This window comes from Magallana gigas, chromosome 5 (genome assembly GCF_963853765.1).
Source record: "Magallana gigas chromosome 5, xbMagGiga1.1, whole genome shotgun sequence".
Classification (NCBI taxonomy): Eukaryota; Metazoa; Mollusca; class Bivalvia; order Ostreida; family Ostreidae; genus Magallana; species Magallana gigas.
Window position 1 is genome coordinate 3,304,328 of NC_088857.1, and position 13,554 is coordinate 3,317,881.

Consider the following 13,554-nt stretch of genomic DNA (forward strand, 5'->3'; position numbering starts at 1 on the left):
CATGTCTACAAACATATACACGGAATTACATGAAACATTATAGGTCTATTCTTATCATTACCTTTGAAATTTAGTGTAATTTGGGAAAAATAAAGAGTATTAATACTTCATTGTAAACAAAAATTTGCAAAAAGTGAAATTCCAGGCAAATGTTCACAATTAGTGAGCAGTTATTAAAATAATCAAAGTTCATGGTTGAATATATAAGATATTTTTACATATCAATATGTATTTAACATTGATATTGTTTAACTTGAATGAAATATCATTAATATATACATGTAAGATACTCCCTACAGATTTTCTCTATTTATTCCTATGTAAAACTTCATCCCCCTATTGTGGCCCCACCCTACCCCCGGAGACCATGATTTGAACAAACTTGAATTTATAGATTTTCTTTTTCTAGTTTTTAGATGTGTCAATGTAATTTCTTTTCTAATACTAAGCTCGGGAAAGAGCTCCTATAACACAGCAAGCTCATATTTAAATAAAATAGGAAAAGAGATGAAGTGAAATAATGAAATTTATATAATTACTGTAGAAGCACACATTTTAGTTGGGTTAAAATTTTGTTGTTTTAAACCAAATACAATTTTGTTGATATTTGGTATTCATTTTCGTCATATTGAAATCCCTGAAATATATCGCGTATCAACTCTGCATTTATTAAAATTAGGGTTAAAAGTTCGCCATGGATTTAATTTCGTTGATTTATACTGCCAACGAAAGTAACGAAATAACGAAATTAAATCCTCAATGAATATTTTTTGCTTCTACAGTATGTGCGAAACATTAACCCATTGCTAATAAAACCTCATGTACGGTTTCAAAACAAAGTAGAATGTAAAGGAAGGCCATGTTTAATGAAGATGGAGTTCGTTTTGCACCAGATTCTTATTGTCTATATTACATGTACCATTAAATAAAACTTAAATAGCTCCTAAGTTTGTTTAAAAAATGATATGTTTTTGAGCTGCTCGTCTTTGTGGAATTTATATGGTCACGAAAATTTAAATATAAATTGTGTAATTTCAATTGCTAAATGTTTATTACTAATTCTAAAAATCTAGTTTTTAGCTCACCTAGCTGAGCTGAAAGCTCAAGTGAGCTATTCTGATCACATTTTGTCTGTCGTCCGTCTGTCTGGCTTTCTGTCCGTCTGTAAACTTTTCACATTTTCAAAATCTTCAGGTAGTGGAGAATCAAAGTTGTGAAAATTATGACCTTTGGGGGTAGGGTGGGGCCACATTGGGGGGGGGGGGGGGTCGACTTTTTACATAGGAATATATAAAGTAAATCTTTAAAAATCTTCTTCTCAAGAACAATTTGGCAAAAGAAAGTCGAAACTTATGTGGAAGCATCCTTAGCTGGCGTCAATTCAAGGTTGTGAAATCATCACCCTCGGGGGTAGGGTGTTGCCACAATGGGGGGGGGGGTTGTTAAATTTTCACATAAGAATATATAGAGTAAATCTTTAAAAATTTAGCCATTTAGCCAGGAAACTTATATGGAAGCATCCTATAGTAGTGTAGATTCAAGTTTGAGAAAATCATGACTCCCGACGGTAGGGTGGAGCCACAATGGGGGTTGAATTTTTACACAGGAATATATAGAGTAAATCTGTGTAAAAATCTTCTTCTCAGAAACCATTATCTACGAAAGCTGAAACTTGTAAACTTGGAAGCATTCTCAGGTAGTGAAAATTAAAAGTTGCGAAAATCATGACCCTCTGGGGTACGGTGGGGCAACATTGGGTGGATGGTAGATTTTTACATAGGAATACATAGAGTTAATCTTTTAAAGGAGCATGGTCACGATTGTGGTCAAAAATTATTTTTTCGATTTTAATGTTTACAATGCTTCAGTAAGGCATTTTAAAAAGGCAACCAAAATTTGAATGCCATTTGATGAGTCAAAGCGAGTTACAGAGCTTACAATTCTTCGCTATGTAAACAAAAGCGATTGTTTACTTTTGAATGTTGAAGTGCAAACTCAAGTTTTAGACCTAAAATGAATGTGTTAATCGTTAGGAACTGTTTATTTATGCTTAAAATGAATATTAAGCTAGACAAACCAGCTTTAAACAGATTTTACTGGTATACTGAACCTATGTAATCAAAAACAGGGCACGAGCCTTGTTTACATGACGAAGAATTACAAGCCCTGTATCTTGCTTAAAACTCAACGAATGGCACACAAATTTCATTTGATCATTAGAAATGCATTCCTAAAGCATTGCAAATAATAAAAACAGAAAAATAAAATTTGACAAAAATCGTGACCATGCCCCTTTAAAATCTGCTTCTCAAGAACCATTTGGGCAGGAAAGCTGAAACTTGTTTGGATTCATTGTCAGGTAGTGAGATTTCAAGTTTATTTACATCATGATTCCAGGGGGTAGGATGGGGTCACAAGGTGGGGCAATTTTTTTTTTTACATAGGAATATATAAAAAATGAAAATCTTTATATCTTCTAAAAACATTTGCCAAGAAAAAGCTGTAACTTTAGTGAAAGCAACTTCAGATGGTGTAGATTCAAATTTGTTCAAACACAATCTTTAGGAATAGTGTGTGGCCATATTGGGGATTCAGTTGTACAAAGGAAAACATTTTAATTATTTACAAAAACTGAAATTTTATTGTATATGCTTTTACTTATATGCAATCATTTTTATACTTTTACTGATTCTTTAAAATTGTTTAAACATTGGCCCCTGGTCGATTATTGGGCCTCACAAGTGGTTCAGGGTTTGATATCCTGTATATAAACAATTGTTAAGGGTCTTTTTGAGAACTGCAATGCTGAATGTGATATCACTATAAAATCATCCTGACTTGATTATAAATATAAGAATATCCAGGGGGAAACAGATTTTTTTGTATAGGATCTACATGTATACATGTAATACCACATTGTCCAGATATTTTGTATTATGACTCCATGAAGCTGATTTGATCATGCCTATTTTTGTTTAGGTGAGCGATGTGGCCCGTGGGTCTCTTGTTATTTTCCCCTTTACATACTTGATGGATGAAATCAAATATAATATTGTTAATCACTAGTAATCAAAGTTACACAGACCTGGCCAGATGACGACTAACACGTCAATCAACCTGCTATTGTTTCAAACTTGATTGACAAGCGGCATCATTTTTTTAAGTTAAAAAAGGGGGCGTTTGTAAAAAATTTCGGCCTTTAAGTACAAACATTTATTTAAACCTTTAAAAATTGCAATATATGCTTCATTCCGAAAGCATACTGATACTGTGCTAGCTGCATACATCTATAAAAAATATGAACAGCTTTGTTACGTAAACTCTACAATGGAAAATAATTTAATGTTTTTATAACGTAATGTGTATTCCTGCTTATGTTTTATTCTTGACGTGGTTTGTCATAATTTCTGCTCGTTGAGGGTCGGTTGGCCCCTTTTATATAAATCATTTATGTAAGAATTTCCTTTACCAGTGGTCAGCTCTCTGGAAATCCTCACATTTTGGGAAGTTTGCATCCAAATGAAATACATAGAATACCATTAAAGTTATATATATTATATATATATATATATATATATATATATATATATATATATATATATATATATATATATATATATATATATATATATATATATTATTAACTTCAAGTTTTTTTTATAGATTAAAAATTTAAGTAATACAATTTAGATCTTATAAGTAATTATCGTAATTAGTTTATAACTAGAGTTGTAGGTCGTTTTTAATCAAGTACTAAATAGAAGTTTTATTTCAAGTTTAATCTCTCTTACTTAATGAAGGCATCATAATTGCTTCTAGTGAGATATCTACATAAGCACATGAAACTAATGGTTATTCAGATCATTATCGAGAGGAAACAAAATGTTCAGAAAATATTTGTATTTTTTTAATTCAATGATATATTCTGAGTGCTGGTGATCAATTTTTCATTTTAATTATATTCATATTGTACACTTAAGCGATCATAACAATGGTTCTAATCTTATCTCATGGGTTTCAGTTCTGTTGTCGAAGACGGCAAACATTTGGCGACAAGAGTAGCGATTAAAACTCTAAATGAGTTGAGAACCATAAGATAAAACATGTATGTTCATTTCTTGTTTCTCAAGCTGTTAATGGTTCCTATGGTACACTGTAACAATGAAACTAACCTACGAAATACTTTGGTTAAGGTGAATAATTCAATGACACTGGTAACTGATTATTTACCTGAAACGAACAATGAATTCCAATCCTGATCAAATACAGTTTTATGTAGACATTTCGTTTATTTTTCCTATTTTTCCATTACACAATGCAACTTGTAAACACCTACTGTTGTTTCAAAATGCGTGTTTCTCTTTTATCTATCTTTCAACTCCGTATCGAATTTATATGCTAATGCCAAGGGGGGTTGAAGGGAGGGGGGGGGGGGGGGGGGCTTACACCTGTCTAGGATGCATAGTACAAAAAAACTAGAGCAGAGCTCGTGGCAAAGCCACGAGTAGGTCTTCCGTTGTTTCTGCGAGTTGAAAATTTATATGATTTTGTGTCAAACGATTATAATGACTAATGACTAAAATTTCACTTCTGCTTTTGTTATAAAAACGTGTTGTGATTGAAAGCCTGTATAAAGACAGGAAGCAAAATGTTTTAGGAAAACTATTTGTCGAACACAGTTTGAGTAATTGTTTTGAAAACTCTTTAAGGCCCTGTCACACCAAGTTGCGTTCCCAGAACGTGTTCACTGCGTTGTAAAATTCATGGAATCGCAAGGAAAATTCAGAAAAAATATACAATCTTATTTAAAAAATTTTACAAGTGAAAATGTCACGGCATCCTGACCGCGACTGGGGCGTTCTTACAGAGCTCCTAACTACGTTTCTACAGAATTCTACTTGCCGATTGACTGCGCTCTCGCTGGGTATCCGCCGTGCGCTCATGACGTGCTAGGAGTTTTTACCGCGCGTCCACAGCATGCTCTGCGCGCTGACTGCTTGCACATGCGCTGTCGTAGACTTTACAGCGCTGTCACGGCGACCTTACCCCACTTCTACAGCGTGTTTATCAGAACGCATAGCTACGGCGCATACTTTGTGCATGTTCACAGTGCGCGCCGTCGCATGGCGTTCTAAAATGTTCTAGGATATCCCACTGCGGCGAACGAAGATGCCGTTGCGTTGTTACAGCGCTGTAGGAGACTCTAGTTCGTTTACTATGGCGTTTTACATTATACAAATGTTGACTGGGGTTGAGGGCAACATTGATTATATTAGCCCCCGAGGGACGAAATATTGCCCGACGCGAAGCGGAGGGCGATATTTTCGTCCCTCGGGGGCTAATATAAACAATGTTGCCCGAAAACACAGTCAACATTTGTTTTGTTATATGAAGAAACAAACCAAAATTTAAGAAAGTAATTGAAAACAGATCGCCGTAATTTTTCAGCTCAACAAAGAATTCACGAATTCAACTTTGTGCAAAGTTCATCTCCAAAATATCCTCAGCATCAAACGGTCACTGGTGATATTCCGCCGACCGTAAGAAATAAAATACAGATGTTCAACCTGATTTCACTTCACAATAATTTAATTCTGGTTGTAACGCGGCATTTGATTGGATAGAAAAATTAAGTTAAATTTGTATAACCTGGTTTGCACGTCACAAGACACGTCACAATGCACTAACGTCAACAACGTACTAATCCGCTTGACGTTACGTTTGAATTTTGAACAGATTAATATCATTTTTAAAAGTAAACGGACTCAATTTGTACAGCAAATTACAGAAAATTAAATTATAAGGAATGAACTCAATATCTACCTAAGTTATACGAGTATAACCTGGGTTGGAGCAATTTACGCTTTTTTTATAATCCGCTTCGCGGATTATAAAGCGTAAATTGCCCCAACCCAGGTTATACTCGTATAACTTGGGTAGACATTGAGTTCATTTCTTAAGTAATTCGCAAATCCTTATATCCGTTATGATAGCAAACCGTCGCATTGCGCGTCCGTTGTTTACTTGCCTTGACTGACTGTCTATTATGACGTCATCTTGTTTTGGAGTCGCAAAGAGGTATTTACATCATCGTTTACGAATCAACAAATCAGAAGCGATTTTTTGAAATAGAGGGAAGGTTCTCTAGATATTATTCCTAGCCGGTCAATATCAAAAAAATATTGACTGGTCAATATTTTTCGGACGAGCTAATATTACAGTTATTGACTATTTGTCTATATAGAGTTATATAGTGAGAATATACTACTGAATATAACAATATTCAATGACGCAGCGGGATCGCCGTGAGGACGCAGCTCCAGTGTGACAGGGGTTGAAACAATGAGAAGTTTAATGACGCACATTTTATATATGTACCCCATCTTCTATCACGCTTAGTCTCTTGTTCCTTTCTCCTTACAATTTAAAATGGCACTGAACCACTTAACATCTTATTTGCACACATTTGTTCGAGAACCATAAGTGAGTTCTTCAAAGTTTACATTTTGTAACCGTGTATTTCTTAGTTTACAGTTAGGATAACCCTGAACGTCGGTTGACGTTACTTATTTTTTGACCAAATATTAACAGATATCTACTCTCTTTCGGACTGTTTTATATTCAAAATACAATTACCACCACCCCCACAAAATTTATTACGGTCAAACACAAACTTGCAAATAATTGTTGTTTATTTTTTGCACCATTGAGCATTTTCACAGCTTGTATAGGCTTTTTCCTGAGTTAAATCCATTCTGTTTGTACTTCTCGTTGCGCCGTGACGTCCGGCGACGTCGATGTTTTTAGTCAATTCTAAAGAGAATTATCTGTCTTAAGTTACTAATATCTGTTCGACAAAACAATGTATCCCGTCATTATTTGGTACATAGAATACCATTAATATACTTAATTTGAGGTTTTGATATTTGGTTTTAAGCCCAATTTATAGGGATATTACTTTGAACATTATATGGTTTATTGTTGACATAACACAAATTTTGACCGTGCGCCGTGACCTCATTTTTGCAGGATTAGATTCTAAACAATTCTTAGAAATAAATTAATTTATTAATTTTTTTTCCTGCAAATTGTTTGAAACAATTGTTTAATTATGTCTGTCAAATTTAGTAATGATATGACGACAACAATGGAACAATGGAACTTCAATGGAATATATTCAATGGAACAATGGAACTTCATAATTTTTTTTCAATGGCCTGTCTCGAGACACAGTTAGATTATTCGAACTAAGCAGAGTGTAGTGAAATTAATATCATTATTGTAGCTTGGTTATGTATATGACAACAATACGGTGTTTTGATGTATCTATAATTTTGTAAATGTCCAATATCATATGCAATGTCAACCCCTGAAGGCACGGGTCAAAGTCTAGTATCAATTACTTTGATTAAACGTAATAATTTAATGAGTTCACATTTAGTATATTGAAAAATATTCAAATGAATTACAATCAAGACAATTTAAAAAAAAAGTTTTCCATGTACATTGTGGTTTATAATATTTTTGAAGAGATCTAACATCGATGGCGTATTATACCTTTATTGATGAATGAGGGTATTGAACTAATTTTCTGAAACCGTTATTACTCTATTATCTACTTTACCGACAAATCAAGTCGACGGTAAACTTAAAAGAAGGAATTCATTCCTTTATGATTCTTGACGCCGTTTGCCATAAATTACGTTTCGCCCGCTGGTCTGTATGCCTTATTTATACATAAATCATTACTTTGAGAGTTTTCTATAGTGAAATATCAGCTGATATGAGCTCCTCACATTTTATGAATTCTGCAACCGATTTAACCCCAATAATATTATGAAAATCAAATGATTTAATTGCTTTTTTTAACTGAAAAAAATAATAATTGTATTTTTCACACATTCTCTACATTACAGTAACTACTTATGTAATTTTGTATTAGTTTATCAAGGTTATAAAGTATTACAGAAATAATTTAAAATGTGCAGAGGTTTTATTGATAAATTGTGAAACCAGGTCCAGACGCCGATGCCAGGGGTATAGCAAAAGCTTCCCCTGATTTTGTCTAGGTGAGCTGAAAGTGAGTGTGGTGTTTTTGTTTGTGATACTTAAAGAAATCCATAACCAACATCGTTTTAAGTTGCTTCATTTCTATAAAAATGTGTGCTATCCTGCAAAAAACATTTAATGTAACACATTGAATTCTAGACATACCAATTACGTGACACAGGTGTCAAATGGTTGGATATTGACCTTTATATTCATTAACTGGTTTAATATCTAAAAATATTTTCAGGTTTATTTCTATAATCAAGTAGCCACGTAGTTGTTTTGAAAATGTTTAAAATGAATACTTAAAATATCAAATTTAAACTATACAATGAATTATTGCAGAAACCCCCCTGCAGATTAGTCTCGTTGTGGACACTATAGGGAATCCTTTATATAATTTCTGCTAATCATTCAACAAAATGAAAACGTGACGTCATTTAAAGCTTCTTCAGTTATCTGACCAATACATTTATTTAATTGTTCGACAAAGAAATGACGTAGATCAAAGGCGTGTTTCATTATCAGGAAAGTATGAAGAGGCCTGTGGATAACTACAAATATATATGTCTAAAGTTTAAACAAATACATTTGTGTTGTTATCTTTAAAGCAAAAGCAGTGGTGTGTCTTAAAATATATTGAATTGACTAGCACGACTGAGATGTATTTTTCAAGCACTCTTTCACTTGTTGGGTTTTGTCTGTTTCCAATCATATCCATATCCTTCGGACTTTTAGCACATAGCCATGAACAAAATGAAACAGGGACTAATGACCACGAGCTTCTGGTTGAACTAGGACAACACTTACAGAACATGTCACTGGAGTTATCTTTCCTTCGAGGCGAAGTGGACGACCTCCAGAAAACCAACAAAGGACTGGTCGACGAAATCACCCGTTGCAAGTCTCGAGACTGTTGAAACAAAGTATCAGCATGTAACTAGTCTGATGCATGATTTGGCAATAACCATGGATTCAATGAACACAAGCCTCTATCGCCAAGTTCAGCAAACATCGGGTGAGCAAACATAAGATCATGTCAATCGGTTGAATCGTTTTTTGACATGCTGAAGGTGAACATATCATATTTTTTGATGCACATATTTTATCTTATATTCTAATCTTTATATTCCGCGGATGAATGTTTATGTTGTTGGTTTCATAAGAAAGTTCATAATTCAGATAATGCTATTTTTTATACACAGTCATAGACATGTAGCATTTACAGCGGGTGTTGCACATGGTGTCCTAGGAGATGAAACGCGCACATACATCATTTATCGTGACGTCATTACTAATCTTGGAGGAGGATACAATTAATCCGACCAATGGCGTCTTCACTGCACCAGTAAGTGGTACATACGTATTCTTCACCACTGTTGTGTCCTGGGGTGACGAAAGTATATCGACCGACATTGTGCTGAATGGAAACAGCCAAGTCAGGACATTTTCAGAAAGCAGAGGATTCCACACCCCCGAGCAGAACATGTATCAAACCGGGACCAACCTAGTCTCTCTCCAATTGCAAGTGGGGGACAGAGTCTGGGTGAGGAAGTATTCCGGCACCGGGTCTATTGTTCATCCTACACCCATGCATACGTTCTCTGGCTATCTTTTATAACCATATTTTAAATGATTGTCTTCAGGAACTGTTTATTGATTAATATTCATAAAACAATTTTTATTTTCTACTAATAAACTTAAGTAAAAAGGTATAATCAACCATACAGTACATAAAAAATAAAGAAGTAAAAAATAAAAATCTTAATGGACTTCATAGTTTGGATTCATAAAGTAACATTGGACATACTGATTTTGGAGCAAGCTTGAAAATGCAAGTTAACAATCCAATCAGTTATATGCTGTAAAAATCACATCACAATTCTAAACCTTGATTCCTTCAGATTCCTCCATCCTTATTATGTTTAAGCTAACTGAAACAGACGTCCTTTTGAAATCCTGCACAAACGTGGCATAAAACAGTAAGTAAACAATACAGGTCAGCCATTCACTGACCGCTGCAGTCACGTGGGCGGGGTATCCCTGTTGGGTAAAAATGGAACAAATTACTGACTTACATAATCATTAAATCTGGATGTTTAACTAGTACACTTCACAAATTTGTGTAACGAGGTCTGAATACACACAAAATTAGTTTACTTCAGCTGCTATTGCTATGTTTTTACCTTATCTGTAGAGGCCCAATGAAGGGGGTCTGTTGTCGAGGAACGCAAAGATTTGGCGGCAATAGTGGCGATCAAAACTTAAAACGTGTTAAAGAAACATGAGAAAAAATATCCATATCCATACAATACCTCCTCCCTTGTTTACTGTTTTAATGTATAGTGTACCAATAAATATAGCCAAAAAAAAATCAAGTCTTCCTCGCAAAATATACGCATGTACTCATTTTCTAATCATAAAATCTTTTCATATTACAAGGTAAATGTCAATGACATTTCGGTAACCGATAAAATGATTGCTTACATTGATAAAAAGTTGGCCAGTACTAGTAATGTTTTTGTCGATTGGGTGATTTAAAACAGATCTTATGTTCATGATTGACATGAAGGATACAAGACGCAGCTGTAAGCGAGCAGACGACAGCCATGATAAGCCTAAGTCTGCTGAGAGATAGCGTGTCAGCCATCTTGTAGGACAGCGCCGTCTGTGAGAACATGTACAGAATACCGCAACCAATCGTCATTGCCGCTCCAGTCATGTGAACACCTTCCAGGTTTGTTTCCTTAAGATGTTGTTTAATTCTATGTATTTGAGTTTACCATAGTTTGATTTTTTAATTATGTTCGTTTTGACAGTCGGTATTAACATTCGATTTGCCGAATAGCTGTACTTTAAGTAGATAATAAAAAAATGTTTTTAATTGTTACCTGGAAGTTTGCAACCAGTGAGAGACCAAGGGCAGATAATCCACCGAAAACCAAGGCCATGATGTTGCAGCATCGCAGCGATCTCTCCTCATTAGATACTAACCGCAGCCAGCGGTAACGAATGTATACTGTACACAATGCTGCAAAAAATATAGGGGCAATCCACCTTAACAAACGTATATAGTAAAAAATGCTTGAAATAACATAGGGGAATTAACCATACACAAAATACAGGAAAATATTTAGGATGTGGATTTCTAAAAGTTCTTGGTAAAAAACATATCAAAATATTGATAATAAAACATAAAATGTCAGCAGGACACAGGAGGTTGACGACGTCAATTTATTTCGAAAAGAACAATTTTCAGTGAACCTTTCTAAACAATTAAAAAGAAAACTGGAAACATAGTTTGCGTGATTGTCTAACACTTTGCTATATAGTAAGATATTTACCAAGAATAGCTGAAAGGTTTAGGAAGAAACTAAAGAAACAGCTCTCATATGGGGTTGTTCCCGTGTCACTTTAAAAATAAAAAAAATACATAACTAAACATTAAGCAAACCGAGATACCTGTATTCTTGGAAAAAATCAATGAGTTCTAAATGTAAGTTTGTTTTTCCATGTTTAACGCGGTGTTCGTGCTTTGTTACCTGATGTATGGTAACACTGGATTGACATCGTTTCTTGTGACAGATAAAATATAGGTCAAACAAAAAGTTGTCAGGGAAACGAGAAGTAGACAAACTGGGAGGACATGTAACCCTAAATACATGTTCCTGGAAAAACAAAAATGCGAAAGCATGTTGTCATTCACAGCAAAAAGTTATTTCCAGAGGTCGAATAGCTTAAAAACAACAAACAAGTTTTCTAGATGATTCTATTATGACTGTTATCTCTTATCGAAATGATGCATATTTGAAGAATGTCTAATGAAATAAACAATTTTTCAGTGACTTGAAAAAAAATCATAATAATTATTAAATATCAATAAAATGTCAATCTTCGGTGATCTAACATCCACAAAAACGTTTAAAGTGTGTTATAACAGAATAAAACAGAAGGAACCTCTTAAGACCTTGACAGTAAGGTAATATTATAGTATGAATGGTTTTAATACATTTCCACCAAATGTAAGAAATCGCTTATGTCTTATTCAACTCCTCTGTTGATTAACATATACGTGTATGATTATAACGTAATAAAATACCACAAATACGATTGTTATTGGTGTATAACATGTAATTAGAAATATCCATAATGTAAACATCAAGTTTTAAAATATACTTACTGGATTTACCGTTCGTTACCAACGACAATGCGGGTATCCGTTTTTGGCTGATTGTTATGTAAGGATATTAACGAGACATTGCTCAATATTTGATTGCTCCACGTGCATTTCATCCTTTTTTGAATCACTTCTATATTTATCGATGAAGTGTACACCTGTACATAAATGAAGGCAGATAACAGGTACTCGGCAACACGTGATACTCGTATAATTCAATCAGACAATAAAGAGGATATATCACATACAACGCAGTTTAATAAATGAGGTCGCTTTACATCAGGTGTATGGGAAAAGTGTTGAACGCCATTCATTTTGTTTTTTCGTTTATTACAGGCATATTAATTTTTTTGGGGGGGGGGGGGGTAAGGGGGGGGGGTGAAATTTCCATTTAAATCCTACTGTTCTTGATATCACTGGAACTGTAACTTTTAATTACATTTGATTTTTCATTATGACTGTCCAGGGCCTACCTTAAATCTTGCTATGTTTTCATTTATTAATCGAAATCCAAGTTATCATTTAAAATAATAGGAAGTTTATTTTCTTTATTGAGATAATACAATTAAAAGTAAACACAGTGAGGAACTGATGACTCAGGTGTCGTGACCTATATTGTAAGTCTAATTGTGTCAAGCGGCTTTCCTTCATAAAAATTAATGAGGTGCAATTGACCAAGTTTGATAAATGCGACGTTAATATTATGTTTATGAAGAATAAACAAAAACAAAACAAAAATTAAAGTCGTTATGCTGTGAATCGGAGCAAATATATTCTACTTAACAAAGCCGCCACATTGAACGACATTCACAAAGTACAAAATTCCCAGGTGTAAATTTTGAAGGACGCCAGGAAACATTAAATCATCATTGTCTTGTGGTAGCTGTCTCCGGCGTCTTATTATTCCGCAAAGTCAGTCACAATACAGCCGTCAATCGTACAGTATAAATAATGCATATTTTAATCATCTTCATTAAATGATAAAAATGTATGACTTCTGGTTAAAATATAGTATATAAAAGGTTCTTACTTTTTAATATGGAATGTCACGAAATTGGATTTTTCCTACATAATTCCCTCAAAGTTGTAAAGTATGGGAAAAAAGATTCATCAAACAAATTATGACGGCATAATGATTCTAGCACCAAAAAAGACACCCTGGCATCATTTACTAGATCTTGACCATAAGACAGACATATATTACCGGTGTTTAAAAGATATATAAATAAATAGAAATGTATGTTTTACTTTAGTTATATTAACGATATGGAATGTACTATTGTATTTGCAAGTACATGTATATGACGCTTAGCATAATATTTCATTTT

The 13,554-nt window shown here is 34.0% G+C and overlaps 1 protein-coding gene across 1 annotated transcript; it reads right to left on the bottom strand.

Moving 5' to 3' along the window:
* Window positions 1-9,782: 9,782 nt before the first annotated feature.
* Window positions 9,783-12,379, bottom strand: LOC105331839 (DNA damage-regulated autophagy modulator protein 2). The gene is made up of 7 exons (XM_011434198.4): window positions 12,230-12,379; window positions 11,592-11,717; window positions 11,394-11,461; window positions 10,941-11,080; window positions 10,627-10,795; window positions 10,236-10,312; window positions 9,783-10,092 (listed from the first exon to the last, which is right to left on the bottom strand). The coding sequence occupies exons 2-7, from the start codon at window positions 11,711-11,713 to the stop codon at window positions 9,934-9,936; spliced, it is 735 nt and encodes a 244-aa protein (XP_011432500.3). The 5' UTR covers window positions 11,714-11,717; window positions 12,230-12,379; the 3' UTR covers window positions 9,783-9,933.
* Between the last annotated feature and the right edge of the window lie 1,175 nt (window positions 12,380-13,554).